This window comes from Cajanus cajan, chromosome 4 (genome assembly GCF_000230855.2).
Source record: "Cajanus cajan strain Asha chromosome 4, NIPB_CcT2T_4, whole genome shotgun sequence".
In the NCBI taxonomy this organism is placed as follows: domain Eukaryota; kingdom Viridiplantae; phylum Streptophyta; class Magnoliopsida; order Fabales; family Fabaceae; genus Cajanus; species Cajanus cajan.
Window position 1 is genome coordinate 71312178 of NC_138520.1, and position 15385 is coordinate 71327562.

A 15385-nucleotide genomic window follows, 5' to 3' on the forward strand; every position below is an offset into this window, starting at 1 on the left:
CTAATCCATTAATGTAATTTATATCATTAAAAATGAATGCATCCTTTTATATAGGAAATAAATAAATATTTCATCATTATTTTTTATACTAAATTAAGAGTATAAAAAATTATACGAATTAGTACATATGAAAATGAGTTTGTATTTTTTTTTTATAATTTATTATTGAGGAGTATCTAAATTTGAAAAGTATCAAATAAGTATACATACTCTCCAAGCTTGAGTGCTCTAAATATTCAAAAATTAGAATTTGAATTCTAGCCATTTGATAAAGCAATGAGAATTTTTAACTATTCATACCAACTTAAATTGATATTTGTGTTTCTTATGTTTAAGATTAAAAAAAACTTATTTTTCTCATACAATTGAAGTGAGTGTTATCAAAATTAATTTTTAAATTTATAAATAGAATTTGATTAGTCTCTATATAAAAGTTATTTGAAGTGTATTACTAAGTATACTTATGTTTCTCTTTCTCTCTCTTTTTGACGCTAGAATCTCCTCATTTCATGTTTCCATCGCCTTTTATATTTGTCATGTGCTACCTCCTTACCACCTTTCTCTCCCGATATTACATCTCTTTACTCCTTTTCCTACGTCTACAACTTTTTTCTTCCAACCTTCCATTTTTCTATCTAATTCCAATTGTCTTTTATGAGTATTAATTGTTATGAGTCATTTACCTTTATCATTGTAATTTGAAAAAGGGGGAAAATCATAGTAGTGGGAGTTAGAAAGTCACGGAAGGATATAAGGCTGAAGAAGCACAGAAAGTGAAAAAGGTGGGACAAAAACAAATGGATAAGGTGGGAGGAGAAAAATTGGATGGAGGTATAAGGGGAAAAGTCATGGAAGAGGAAGAAAATGAAGGATGATATGTGAATTAAAGATGAAGTAGCTATGATGTGAAAGTGACTTAGATATATATAATGGTGGTGACTTGAATAAACCCACTTTGTGTTTAGGATAGTTCTCTTAGTCTAACCCATCAGTATTCTAATACCTTTAGTTGCCAACTAGTTTAATAAAGTCACTAGAAGAATATAAAAAGTAGTTTAAAATTAGTTATTAATTTAGAATTAATTTTATAATAAGATATTTTCCCCTCCATACTTGCTGAAGGACACATGTATATTTCTACACTTGGAGAGGAATTGTTCCATACGGCATAATGATAATTGATAGCAATTGTGAAAGTGCCATAGCCCTAAAGAATGTAACTAGCTCTTAATGCAAAAGCATTTTTCAAAGAAAAATATAGAAAAGCTTCAATGTTAAAACTTACAACTATATTTTTCACCTGTCCAAAAACTACATACAAAATTATGCTGAAGAAAATTTATATTTGGAAAATAAAAAAAAAAGTATTTACTTAATTGAAGAACACATTACAATCAGTATTCTTTCATGAAATCTTAAAAATCTAATGTAGTTTATAACATTTTTACATAGACCCCTACCCAAAAACCCACACCAATTTACACTTGTCTTTTTGCATACTCCACACCTTGGCTATGAAGTTCCCAAAATCATTTGAAAAGGACATATAATAATAAAGAACGTGACTAAGAATCATGAGAAGAAAGCTGAGCTATTCCCCATGCCTCTAATTAAGTACTATTACTCAACAATTTCATCTTTTCTGCATTCTCCCACGTCAATCACCAGAGTTCCTTCTTCATTTGTTGGTTGAACCCTGCAACAATTTCTTCTTGGAGACTGCTCAACCAATAACAAAAAACAAAACCCATTTAAGTAACCAAATTCTCAGTTCCACTCAAATCAAAATAATAATAATAATACATTAAGGGCAGAATGTGTGTTAATCTCTCATTTTATATCATACAATAAGTTCTATTGGGCCTTAGGAAAAGAAAGGAACCGACCTTATCCCATAAATGCGGGTCGGGTTTCTTGATGACCTTCACAATCTGGATTTGGGCTGGATCCGGCATTTTCCACTTGCAGTCGGGGTTGGGCTGGACCCGAATATACTCGGTGAGAGTGTGATTAACAAGCCCATCATAAGCGGACAAGTAAAAAACAAAAGGCTTCTGACAAACATTGCGGCTGAATGGGCGCGTGTTGAAGGGAAAGCCCGTATAATCTGCACGGCGGTCCCAATTGAGAAAGGTTCTGGCGGGCATCTCCATGTCCCGGGCCACGAACACGCCCCGGAATATTTGAACTGCGTAACCCCAAGACACCGATATGGTCCAGTGCCGGGCCTTGTCGTAGCAAATCGACTGTTGCATCAGCCCATACGGGTCCACTTTCATCGGCCCAATCAGCCGCTGTAGGGCCTCCACGCGCTCCACGTTCGGGAATATGGGCTCCACCAGGTCCAAGTGGTGCATCGAAACTAGCGGTGTGATGGGGTGAGCTGCTAGCAGCCCGAACACGTTGCCGTGCACATCAAACTATAAACCAAAAGGAAAATCAAAATAATTCTAAGATGAAAAAATTATATCCTATCGTATTTCATGTTAATCCAAGAAATTCAAATATTAATTAGTGAAATTTACGTATTAATTAAGAATGGGCTATGACGTGACTTCGTAAAATTTAAGAATGAAATCTCAAATTAATTTAATATGTATGTTTGATTAATTTTGACAAATCTGTATATTTTATCTCAAAACACTCTCTCAAGTTCATAGAAGAGTTGAGGCTGAGTGCGTGAGTGTTAGTAATTTTTTTATACTGAATATCTAAAAATGTAATTACGTATTTTTACTTTTTCTTTTATATTCGCATATCATATTTATATTTTGTTTTTCTTTCTTTATAAGAGTATTGAACGTAATATAAACATTTTCCTTAAACATGTACACTAGGTGCCAAAACTATGTAACAGATGTTGCAGCTTACATATGCATGCATGCCATCTAACACTGACAGCGACCATTAGACCAACAAGAATCGATCACAGAAAAGGTTTTATATTATGCGATGTTTCAAATATAACGTGTCATGAGTTGTGTCAGGACACCTCTTCACAATAGTAATAAAATTTGCCACGTGCAGTACACGTGGAGGCTGCGCATCATGTCTTAGATGTTGTTAAAAGCTCATGTTAAATAATACATATACACAATTAATTCTCAAAAGAATTAATTAAAGAAAAAGGAAAGAATTAAAAAGATGGAGAAAGCAACAACTTTTCATTATTGCTCTGTGGATGGTGGCGTGGGATGACATTATCAGTGGTGGTTTCGGTGTCTTTTGATAGTGAAAGTTAAGATGAATTCGATAACTGGAGCATTTCCAAGGAATCTTAAATAAGAAAAATAAATTTTCTAAATAACAGACAGATTTCGCCTCTCATATGATAGCAAAATATTGTATTTGGTACTGTATGCATGCCATGACACCACATATGAATATTGTCTTTTTTGTGTTTATGCCATTTATTGCCTCGTACGCGTAGATTTATTATTATTATTGATAAAACAATCATCCTGGTTTCAAGTTTGTATATTTCACAGAAAATTGACACACGAAACACATTTTTATTATAGGTAAGACTTAGAGTGTGCAGATAATTAGCTAGTTACGTCAATGTGATATTTTCAGAAACAAAAACACAATAAATCAAAAAGATAATTCTCATGGATAGCTTAAATCTTCAACCAACTAAGAAATGTTCAATAAAAACCCTTCACTGTTTCCTTTCATCTCCTCAATTTTCCAGCTACAACACATTAGGTCTGATTTTCTAAATTAATGATAATAAACCATATAATGAATCACCCATCACCTACCTTCTCATGTGTCCTTTATGTTTCTCCACTTACCCCATCTAAGTCATACTAATGACCAAAGTCAAGCAGCAAAAGACCCACTTAAATAACACTACAAAAATATGAAAAATAATACTAAACGCATGTGTGGATTACATAAAAAAAAAACTAAAAACTATAATAAAACAGTCTCTTAATCATAGTCACCTATTGATATAAACTAACACTAAATCAAAAAAAAAAAAAAAATCCAATACTTTGTTACACAGACTTTGTGTTTTACTCCTATAAAAATAGAAGACAGTAAAAAAATATACACACAAGAACTGCAATAAAAAAAAATTAACTATAAAGATTAAAAAGTAAAACTTACGAAAAAAAAAATAATTAAATCTTTTTGAGCAATTTATGATGAAGCCAAACAGAAAGAGTAACACATTGAGAAATTAAAGCATGCAAGAGACTAGAGAATTTCAAATCTAGGTACCACACTAGCACTCACTAACCTGATGGAAGCCAATTTCTTTGGTGAGAGGAACCCCAAGCTCAGCCATACAAGCCTGGATCATATCATCTGAGGTAAACAATGCAGGGTACCTCTCTATGCACCTATCCTGCATCCTCTCCAACGCCACAGCCAAAGGGTAACTTATCGCAAACCCCCCTCCCCCAAATGCCATATTATAAGAAAAATGAATATTCTGCATGTGGCTCTCCGAAGATGTCCCAATGTAGTAAAACTCATTATGGTCATATTTCTGCAACACCTTCACCAAATTCTCCGTCACAAAGAAAGTGTCATCATCCCCCATCACAAACCACCTCACATTCTCCATCCCAAGCCTCACTGTCTCCGACACTATGCGGGATATTCGAATCCCCAACCTGTTGCCACGTGGATTCTTGCTCTTGAAGTTCGAGACATCGCTCGATATCTTCAACGTTGGAACTAGGTGGTCTTCGCTGGGTTCGGTTTTTTCCACTGGTTGGTCTAGCCACACGTTGCCCCTTGTCTCGTTGGGCCTCCACCAGAGCTTGATGAACTCTTTTCGGTGGGCCCAGAGCCTGGACGAGGCCCCTATGCCGAATACTATGTGGGAGATGTTGGTTTTTTCAAAGGGCACTTGGGGAGGAGTGGTGTTAACGTTGTGGTTGATGGTGGGAAGAGGGTAATAAGGGTAAGGCTTCTTTTGTGCACAATTGTAAGAGTGTGTGAGGAAGCCAAGGGAGTAGAAGAGGTAGAAGAGGGAGACTAAGAGGAAGAAGGAAGACAATAGTTTTGTTATGGTCCATGAAAAGTGCAAGTGCTCGGAATCTTTGAGGTTCTTGTTGTTCATGGTGGACATGATCAATGGTTTGACTGTTTGAGTTTTCACACAAAAAATAAACAAATAAAAAATAGGGAAGGAAGGAGAACGTACCCCACAAATAAGTAGCACCAGATATATAGACAGTGAGAGAGGGTGGAGTGTGTGGTTTGGTGGAGTACAGTGAAAAAAAGGTTAATAACAATTCTAAACAGAATGTAACAAAAGCAGCTTCATTTGAGACTCCGGGATTTATCACTTGACACGATTTTGGAGTTCATGCGGATCTTATCAAGTGTTGATATATGATTACGGTTCGATTTCTATCGCTGGTAGATATGATAATAGTTCTCTTCGGTAAAACTTTTTTAAAAATATTTTTTTATCTGTATAATGGATATCAATACTCTTAACCAAGGTAATATATATATACGAGGATAGATTTTTTTATTCCAAAAAAAATAAGTTTATTTATTATAGGAAAATAAATCTATTTAAATTTAGACTTACTTCGTTAATAATTTATATTCTATATCAAGTTTTAACCATTTAATCTTTTCAATTTAAAATGATCTCTCTTCTATATATATATATATACTTTTTTCTCACTGTTTTATCTATATATAATTTTCAAAGTATTTATTATTTAAATTTTATTTCACCTTTGATTAACTATAAAAAAAATTACTCGCATAATATTTATATTATTAATCGTTCTCTCCTATTTAACTTTAATTAATTAATTAATTAATATTTATCTTTTTTTAATTTATAAATAAAGTATATGAAAGTACAAATTAGTGTTTTTATAAGTTAACAATATATAAAAGGGATTATTTTTTAATTTCCACTTTTAAAGACAATTATACATTTTAAAAAATAATAAGTAATCTCATTTTTTTTATAAAAAATTTATGTTGATCAACATATATTAAACACAAATTTCTATTGAGAATGTTTTTAAGAATTGTTTTTCGATGAGAGCACTTTTAGAGATTTTTTTAATCTCTTATTTAATTTTTTTATATTTATTATAAATATTTATTAATTAAATATTAATATTTTAAAATAAATTATTAATTAAAAATATTTTTTATAATATAAATTATTTATTATAAATTTAAAATACAATTTATATTTTTAAAAATATTTACATATATTTATTTTAAATATAATTTATATATCTAAATATAATATTTTTATATAATGAATTATAAATTTTAATTATATTATATATAATAAAATACATTTCACGAACTAAAATACTAATAATATATAAAAGAAAATATTTTTTAATTTTCACTTTTTTAAGACAATTATACATTTTTAAAAGTAATAATTACTCTTTTATTTTTTTTTTTATAAGAGCACTTATTTATTTACTTTTCATGGAGGCACAAGATAGTTTTATCCATACTATTATATTCAATAAAACTAATTAGAATTGGTTATATATATATATATATATATATATATATATATATATATATATATATATATTATCTTTGAGGTTTCTTAATTTATATTTTATAATTTACGTATCAGATTGTTTATATAATCAGTATTTTAACGGATGGGTGACCACATTTTGCAACTTTTTTTACTCGATTTTGTATCCAATAAATTATTAAATTATACATTAGTTTTATTTTAATTATTACGGTGAATTTTTAACAAAATAATAATATTTTTATTTTATTTTATTTATGCAATACAAAAGATTAATTTTATTTTAAATAACAAAAAATTATAAAAAATAAATATGTTTTGCATATAAAATTATTTTCTATTTAAATTTATGTTAAAAAAATATTTTTGAGTATATAAATTATATCTTAATTTTATGATAAATAACTTATATTGTCATACAAAATTATTTTTAACAATCAATTTTTTTTAAAAGTATTCAAAGTTGATTTATAAATAAAATTGCGAACGATAAATTTCAAGAGATTAAAAGGTTAAGAAAATTTTCTAAAATGATTATCTTTGTAGAAAAAAAATAGTTAAAGATACCCTTGAAAAATAATACTTGAAAGTTTTGTTGTTTAGGAGAATTATTCTAAATTTTATCGAGAGGGTTATTATTTATAATTTATTTAATAATAACATTTAATTAAATTAAAGATATATTTTTATTAGTAAAGTAACAAGTTATGTTATTAGTGATAAGGTTATGAAAAAAAAATCCAAAAAACATATTTATTGATAAAAAAAATCTAAAAGACTCTCGTTGAAAAAAAAAATAGTTAAAATTATTCTCGTACAAAGTAACTATCTGCATTTAATTTATAAAAATGAATTTACAAGAAAAAACGATATTCAGTTAAAAAAACGAGAATGGATGTTATACTTTTATCGTTAAGGTTCATAATTTAGATTTAGCAATTTATTGAATAAGTTACTTATATAATTTTACAGTAAAATGCTATATTCAGTTTCATTTGAGAGAGAAAATTATGGGTAAAAAATTACCTTTTTTCTCCTTATCTTTTCTTGTCATATTTCACATTTTATTTCATATTTTACTAAAGGTTTTTAGTTTAGTTGGTTAAATACATACGTGAATGTTTGGTTAATTTGATTCTCAAAAATAAAAATAAAAAACTCTTTTATTCCATATTTCTCTCTCTTCTTTTTTCATAATTTTTCTTTATATTTTTATATAAGTATCAATGCTTTATTCTATTTATAAAAAAAAAAATTAATTAAAATATTTTATTACAATTAATTAAAATTGATTGAAAAAATTTAAATGTTAATCAAAATAATAAAAAATTAAATATCTTTTATAATTAGATAACTAATTATAAAAAATTGTTTTGTTATAAAATTTTACAAAATAAGAATATATTATATATGTTTACAAGAAGGAGAGAATATAAAAAAAATTATTAAATATAAACTTATATTATAAAATGAATGAAGTGGAATTTAGAGTTGTTTACTTAAATGAAATAAAAACAATACAATTGTATATAAAATGGATAGATCAAGTACAATAGTTTATATAGTTGAAGTGTTACTTTTTCTATTTCATTTTGTTTGATATTAAGTTTTTTGACATATATTATGAGTATTATGTGATTTTTTAATATATATAGATGCTTTTTCATTTGTATTTATATTTTTTCACTTTTATAATAAATAGTTAAGGATATAATAGAAAAAATACATTTAATTTTTCATTATATTGCAAAATAATAATCAAAATAGAAATTTGTTTTTTTTTCTAAAATAACAAACAAAATAAAATTGAAAAAAATATATGAACTAATAATTTTATACTTTAGAGGATTTATATTCAAAATCTTCTTTAGTATTTAATATAATTTTTAAAATATAAGTAGGTGAATGAATTTTTAATTTTTTTTTAATTAAATTCCTAAATTAATAAAAATTGTAATTAGATCTTGATCTTCTAAAACTTCTGTAATTGGATTCTTAAAATTATAAAAATCTCTACAAATTAATTGCTAAAATATACCTTTGTAGACTCAATAACAAAAATTATAAAAAGTCAATGACTTAACATATTTTTGTAAGATTATAGTCAATCACTCAATATCTTTAAAAAGTTAGTTTTAATTTTAAATTCTAAATAATAGGATCAAAGAAATTTAACTTGTTTTGTCACATTCATAAAAGGATATCATATATAATTGTATATTAATGAATTTGTGACGAATTTATCCATATTTTCGGTGATATTTTTATGTTTTAGTGGCAAGGAAGAGTAACGCCCATAAAAAACTACAGACGAATCTCAGTATGAGGTATAGACAACCCCAACCCCATGTAATACATTCTCGGTGAAATTTATTGATTCTTTTAATTATCCCATTACATTGAAGCGAATGATTAATCCCGAAATATAGGGGCAAGCGCCAAAAGTAGACATGAACCTTTGCTCAATCGTATTTTGCCCGCACAAGAATGTCGGAATGAAACAAAAGGTGACATGATGAATGAAGCCCAAAAGAAAAGAGTTAGTTAGATAAAATTAAAGATGTTTGTGTTGATTTACTAGCTTTGTGGGTGTGGTGAGAATAGGTACGTAGCGACGTGCGTGCATGGCGCAGTGAGAGGAGATGGCGATGAAGGGAGAGGAGGAAGTGGACCCGGTGGAGGAGATCCAGCGAGTCATAGAAACGGTGGTTCAGTTCGGAGAGTACCGAAGGACGCAGAAGAAGGAGAGCCACAACCTCGTGCGTCGCTTCAAGCTCATGTTGCCTCTCTTGGAAGAGCTTCGTGACCTGCCCAAACCCTTACACCAACACGGCCTTGCATGGTTGGCCAAACTCAAGGACGCCCTTTTGTCTGCCAAGGACTTGCTCAAATTGTGCAGCCAAGGAAGCAAGATTCACCTCGTAAATATGCTTTAACTTTCTCCTTTCCTAGCTATATCCTCCTAAATATGTCTTCATACAGATTCAAACTTCAATCTGTTATATATGTTGTCCCAAGAAATTATTAGATGCTTCTAGCGGTGTTCTGAACCAACTTCTGTTTCACTTTTCTGATCCATGAGAGTTATTTTTTAATATTGATATATAATATGTTGTTGGGTTATTATTTTATGGAGTTTAAGGATGTTTGACATAAGGGTTTTTATTTGACCTTTTGCCGGGAAGTTGTTAGTACTTGGCATGATTTTGAGAATGTTTATGCATGCCTTGTTTTTCAAGGCTAAATGGGTTGGTGGGGGGTGTATATGAAGATGTAAAACTGATGGTTTTGCCGGGGGAGTTTTGACAAATTAATGGGGTATTTTGTTTTTTATTTATTTTTTCTTCAGGCTTTGGAGTGCGAGTCGGTTATGATCAACTTTCAGAAAATTTATGATAAATTAAGCCAAGTGTTTGCTTGTGTGCCTTGTGACGAATTGAGTGTCTCAGATGAAGTCAAAGAACAGGTAGGCTTTGTTTTCTTCATATTTGTGTAGGAAACGTGATTTTTCTTTTCTTTAGGAGGAATGAAATGGCTAGTTTGTAAATGTTTGTGGAAGTTATTTCTGCGAATGGTTTAAATAAAAGTAATACATTTTGTGTAACATGTAGTATAGAAGGAAAACACGATGCCGTATTTTGTTGAACAGTGAAAGCCCCAATATTGTTGCCTTTTTGTTTTCTCAGCTCAAATTATAATCATTTATGTCTGTGAAAATGCATGCACGTCGAGACAAATGCTTAGTTGCTTAATAGTGTCCTCAATGAACCCGCATCACAGCATCAGTACTATATTTTCTTTTTGTAGATGTAGTTGTCTATTTACTATGAACAAATGTAATCATGTCCGTTGAACCCTGATTTTCGGTTGGCTTTAGTATCAAAGTTAATACTTAAAAATGTGGAAAGAAATTCCCTTGCTGGGATCTTTAATTACCCATGGGTAATAATTAATTTGCTCTTCTTTGTGGTATATATGAGGAGTATGAATTCTGGTGCCATTGATAAAATCATGAAGATTATTCGGTTCACGCTATTTTTTTCCTCTTTATATCTATATCTTCAATCATACATCTTGAGGTAATGTACTGTGTGATTCAGCTTGAGCTAATGCACGTGCAACTCAGGCGAGCCAGGAGAAGAACTGATACACAAGATATAGAACTAGCAATGGATATGATGGTAGTGTTCTCTGATGAGGATGATAGAAATGCTGATAGTGCTATCATTGAGAGGCTGGCTAAAAAGCTGGAGCTTCATAGTGTGGAGGATCTCAATGTAGAAACAATGGCTATTAGGAACCTTGCTAAAGAAAGAAAAGGGCAACAAAACGAGAGTACTCAGCGAATAATTGGCCTTCTTAACAGGTTCAAACAAATTGCTGGAATGGAAGAAACCAACGTCCTTGATGATCCTGCCATGCCAAAGGTTCTTGAGAGGAGCACCTCTTTGATCATTCCTCATGAGTTTCTCTGCCCTATAACACTAGAAATCATGACAGATCCTGTTATTGTCACAACTGGACAGGTAATCATACAGTTCTTGAATGGATTTTCTTTAGTTACCTATATCTTATTGCATGTTTTTTAATGCTTGTTGAGATCACACAAGGAGTATAATATGTTCAAAGTATGCTTATAAAGACTTGGATAATATTCCTCACCACAGTTGAGTTAGACCAAACTCAAATTCAAGAACTCTAACGTTTCAAGATTTTTGTTCTTATTTCAAAAACATTTTTAGCAAATTGACAAAACGAAGGAAGTGGTTATTTCTTTAAAGTAAACTTAACCAAATTGGAACTTAGTTGAAAAGGGATCATGCTTGAAGAAATATGATGCCTTTTTTTTTTTTTTCCTCTATATATGACACTCACGAATTTATTTTTCTTGTGGTTATCAAAGACATATGAAAGGGAAAGCATAGAGAAATGGTTCCAAGCCAACCATAACACATGCCCAAAGACTAGGAAACCTTTGGAACATCTATCATTGGCACCAAACTGTGCATTGAAAAGCTTGATTGAAGAATGGTGCGAGAACAACAACTTCAAACTTCCCAAAAAGTACAATTCTTCAAGTCAAGAAAGCTCTACCATAGACAGCAAAGATGAAATTCCATCTTTGGTTGGGAGCCTATCCTCTATTCATTTAGAAGAGCAAAGAAGGGCAGTGGAGAAGATACGTATGATATCAAAGGAAAGTCCTGAGAATAGGGTTTTGGTGGCTGAACTTGGAGGAATTCCAGCCATAGTGCAACTACTATCCTATCCAGACTCAAAAATTCAGGAGCATGCTGTGACAGCACTTTTGAATCTATCAATTGATGAGGGTAACAAGAGGCTTATATCCAAAGAAGGTGCCATTCCAGCTATCATAGAAGTTTTGGAGAATGGGAGTTGTGTGGCTAAGGAAAACTCAGCAGCTACATTATTCAGCTTGTCAATGCTTGATGAGATCAAAGAGATTATTGGACAATCAAATGGGATACCCCCTTTGGTAAAGTTGTTGAGGAATGGAACAGTAAGAGGGAAGAAAGATGCTGCTACAGCTCTTTTTAACCTATCTCTCAACCATGCAAATAAAGGTAGGGCCATTAGGGCTGGCATTGTGACACCCTTGCTTCAATTGCTCACGGACACAAACTTGGGAATGATTGATGAGGCACTCTCCATTCTGTTACTACTTGTGTTGAATTCAGAAGGAAGACAAGAGATTGGACAACTCTCCTTCATTGAAACCCTAGTTGGGTTCATGAGAGATGGGAGTCCCAAGAACAAGGAATGTGCAGCTTCTGTTCTTCTTGAGTTGTGCTCAAATAACTCAAAGTTTATTTTGGCAGCACTTCAGTTTGGAGTGTATGATCATCTAGTGGAGATCAAACAAAATGGAACAAATAGAGCACAGAGGAAAGCAATTGCAATCTTAGATCTCATAAGCAAGAGCGAGCAAATTTAACCTTGATTTCGCAAGTGTAGATAAAATTGTATTACTTAGTAAATTAAATTAATTCTTCCATATATGTTGTTGTACAAAGTACAGTTAAGAAGTGTAATTACTGTTAAGAAGTGTAATTAATTTCTCTTTTTTGATTATGATTAGTTACAATGAATGTATACTTATTTTTGTAAATTTGAAATCCTGAATGAAAATGAAAATATGAGAGACATTGATTTTTAAATTTTATTTTGCAATATTTAAGTAAAAAAAAAAAAAAAAAGAAGACTATATGACATACATATATATTAGCATCCGATTCTGGTCTCAAGTCTAAATTTGTTCATATCATATTGTACACTAATTCTTCGGTAAAGACTAAGGAGGGTATGAATACCCCAAATATTTGGAGCAATATATTTTTTATTCAAAGTGTGTTAATTGCTCATATATGAATATTACTAGAAAAGTGCCATTTTCTTACAAATTTTTTTTAAAAAAATATTTACATAATTTTTTTGTAAATTTTCTTGCAATAATAATTTCGCAAAATTTTTTTACGGATTTATTTGTGAAAAATAATTTACAGATATTTCTTACAAATTTTTTACGAAAAATAATTTGCAAGAAATTCTTTCAAATTTTGCTACAATTTTAATGATCATAGAATTTTTTTTCCATGGCAAAAATTTGCAGAAAATATCGTAAGAATTTTATTTTGTTTTTTACAAATTTTCTTGCAAAAATAAATTCGCAAATAATGTTTACTAAATGGTAGAAAAAATTTATAGGTAACTTTTCCTGCAGATTTTCCTGCAAATTTTAATCTGCAGGAAAAATAAAAAAAAATAAAATTTATAAGTTTAATATTTTAAAAAAATTTGAAGTCCCACATCAATTAAAAATAAAACAATTAAAGAGTATATAAGTTGAGATAACACTTACCTTATAAGTTAATTTGTATTGTTAAGTGTTAGGCTTATAATCTACAATTTTAGAATTTAAAAGATTATGTATCACATGTTGGAGACATGGAAACAAATACTTCGAATGAATTCATTGTGAGCATTTGAAAGTTGAAGAATTATTGATAGAATTTATAGTAATTTCTTTAATTTTTTTCATAAAAAATATTCCTGCAGAATTTCTTGCAAAAAAATTTACAGGAAACTTTCCTACGAATTTTCTTAGAAATTAAACTTTCTTGCAAATTTTTTTTGCAAATTTTGTTTTTGTAAAAAACTTTCTTGTAAATTTTTTTTTACAAAAAATTTTGTAAAAAAATTTTCTGCAAATTTTAAAATTGGCAAAAATATATTATCACTTAATTAATCACGGGATAGTTCTTTCTTCCTTCCGGGAAAATTATTTGCATTGGTTTTCTTTTTTATATTTTAATTTTCTTCAATATCATGCAGATCAGACACGAAAATATATATGTCCATATCTGTGAATAAATCGAAGTGTGTTGGATTCGGAGCTTTATCTATTTCAAATGATTGCCAGGTATAATATTACGTTAATTGTACATTCAAGGGACAACTACGCTAAATAACTTAGAAAGAGATCTTTGCTACTTACACTGGTCTTATTTGATATGAACAATTAATGTTATTTTTAATAAATAAATAAATAACACCTTTAGTTTCTAAAAAAAATGCAGATGATTAATTATTATTTTGTCTCACCTATTAGAACTTGACAAATATAGATATAGACTATAGTTGGTTCCCATTCCAAAATTTTAATGTAAACAAATGAAGAAAGTAGTTACATATATAAATATTCTTTCCATCTTTATTATATTGCCCTTACTTTCTTTGAATAATCTAAACAATATCTCATGATCTGAAGTTGAGAAATTTTAATTTCTGGCGAAATTTTCTCAAATAAAGGGAGTATCGTGCCGCGTATATATAGTCTCACTTCAATCCATTCTAAAATACAATAACTAATTAATGATAACAAAAATAATAATTAATTTCTTATTCTTATTGCAATATAAGAAAAGAACACAACAAACTCATTTTTTATTTACACGGAATGTAGTACATTTTAAAATTACTAGATTACTTGTACATCTTTATACCATTATATAAAATGAATAATTCCTTTGTTAATTGTTTTTAGTTTCCATTCTTATTAGAATTATTTTACCTTTCAAAACTTATACCATTAATTGCTTTTGGTTTTCACACATTGGATCTCATGTGTTTTTCTCTTTCTATTTGTTTATCTTGTTTTAAAATATTTTTCTCTTAAACTTCTTCACATATAATTATACCCTTCACATTTTATAATTGTTCTTATCTAAAACACACAATTTTCAATTTTTAATAATGCATAACTATTGGATTTTGTGGAATTTAATAATGATTAGTAATTGTTAAAATATTTTACCCTTTTTTTATTTTAACGATTAGATTTTGTAAAATTTTTAATAATGAATAGTAATTATTAAAATATTTTTTATCTAATTTTTTACTTTTATTTGGATAAATTTGGTATTTTTTTTATATATATGTTTACTTTTAATTATTTTCAATAATAGGTTATTTTATAATAATATTTATATATAAAAATATTTAGAAAAGTTATTAGAGAGAAGTTTTGCAAAGAAAAAATATTTAAGGGAAAATTATTGGAGAGAAGCTAGAAGGAAAAAGTTGTTCCTTTTATAACATGAATGAAAAACCGGTTAGGATGACATGAAATACAACTCAAATTCCTAAATTTTACGGTGGATTCAATTTTAAAACCTGAATGGAATCTTGCTTATCATTAACAGTACTTAAGATAGAAATGAGAGCATAGTTTGAAAAATCGAATTGGTCATTAAATTGGTTAGGATATTGGGTTGGTGGGTTAAAGATTGAACCGGTAAGTCATGAATTGAATTACAAGACTTAATTTTTATTATTATTTTTAAATATTTATATTAAATATATTTT

General features: G+C 29.3%; 2 protein-coding genes across 2 annotated transcripts; one reads left to right on the forward strand and one right to left on the reverse strand.

Moving 5' to 3' along the window:
* Window positions 1–1316: 1316 nt before the first annotated feature.
* On the reverse strand, window positions 1317–5343 carry LOC109801848 (uncharacterized). The gene is made up of 3 exons (XM_020362983.3): window positions 4250–5343; window positions 1887–2420; window positions 1317–1719 (listed from the first exon to the last, which is right to left on the reverse strand). Exons 1-3 carry the CDS (start codon window positions 5087–5089, stop codon window positions 1621–1623), a joined length of 1473 nt encoding a protein of 490 aa, XP_020218572.1. The 5' UTR covers window positions 5090–5343; the 3' UTR covers window positions 1317–1620.
* Window positions 5344–8867: 3524 nt separating this feature from the next.
* PUB15 (Plant U-Box 15) lies at window positions 8868–12592 on the forward strand. The gene is made up of 4 exons (XM_020364108.3): window positions 8868–9420; window positions 9849–9965; window positions 10600–11025; window positions 11403–12592. Exons 1-4 carry the CDS (start codon window positions 9142–9144, stop codon window positions 12453–12455), a joined length of 1875 nt encoding a protein of 624 aa, XP_020219697.1. The 5' UTR covers window positions 8868–9141; the 3' UTR covers window positions 12456–12592.
* The last annotated feature ends 2793 nt before the right edge of the window (window positions 12593–15385 follow it).

Coding starts and splice junctions, on each gene's coding strand:
- LOC109801848 (XM_020362983.3), bottom strand. CDS start 5,089: ATGTCCACCATGAACAACAAGAACCTCAAAGATTCCGAGCACTTGCAC. Junction 2,421..4,249: donor AAGAAATTGGCTTCCATCAG/GTTAGTGAGTGC, acceptor TTTGGTTTATAG/TTTGATGTGCACGGCAACGT. Junction 1,720..1,886: donor ACCCGCATTTATGGGATAAG/GTCGGTTCCTTT, acceptor TTGGTTGAGCAG/TCTCCAAGAAGAAATTGTTG.
- PUB15 (XM_020364108.3), top strand. CDS start 9,142: ATGGCGATGAAGGGAGAGGAGGAAGTGGACCCGGTGGAGGAGATCCAG. Junction 9,421..9,848: donor AAGGAAGCAAGATTCACCTC/GTAAATATGCTT, acceptor TTTTTTCTTCAG/GCTTTGGAGTGCGAGTCGGT. Junction 9,966..10,599: donor CAGATGAAGTCAAAGAACAG/GTAGGCTTTGTT, acceptor TGTGTGATTCAG/CTTGAGCTAATGCACGTGCA.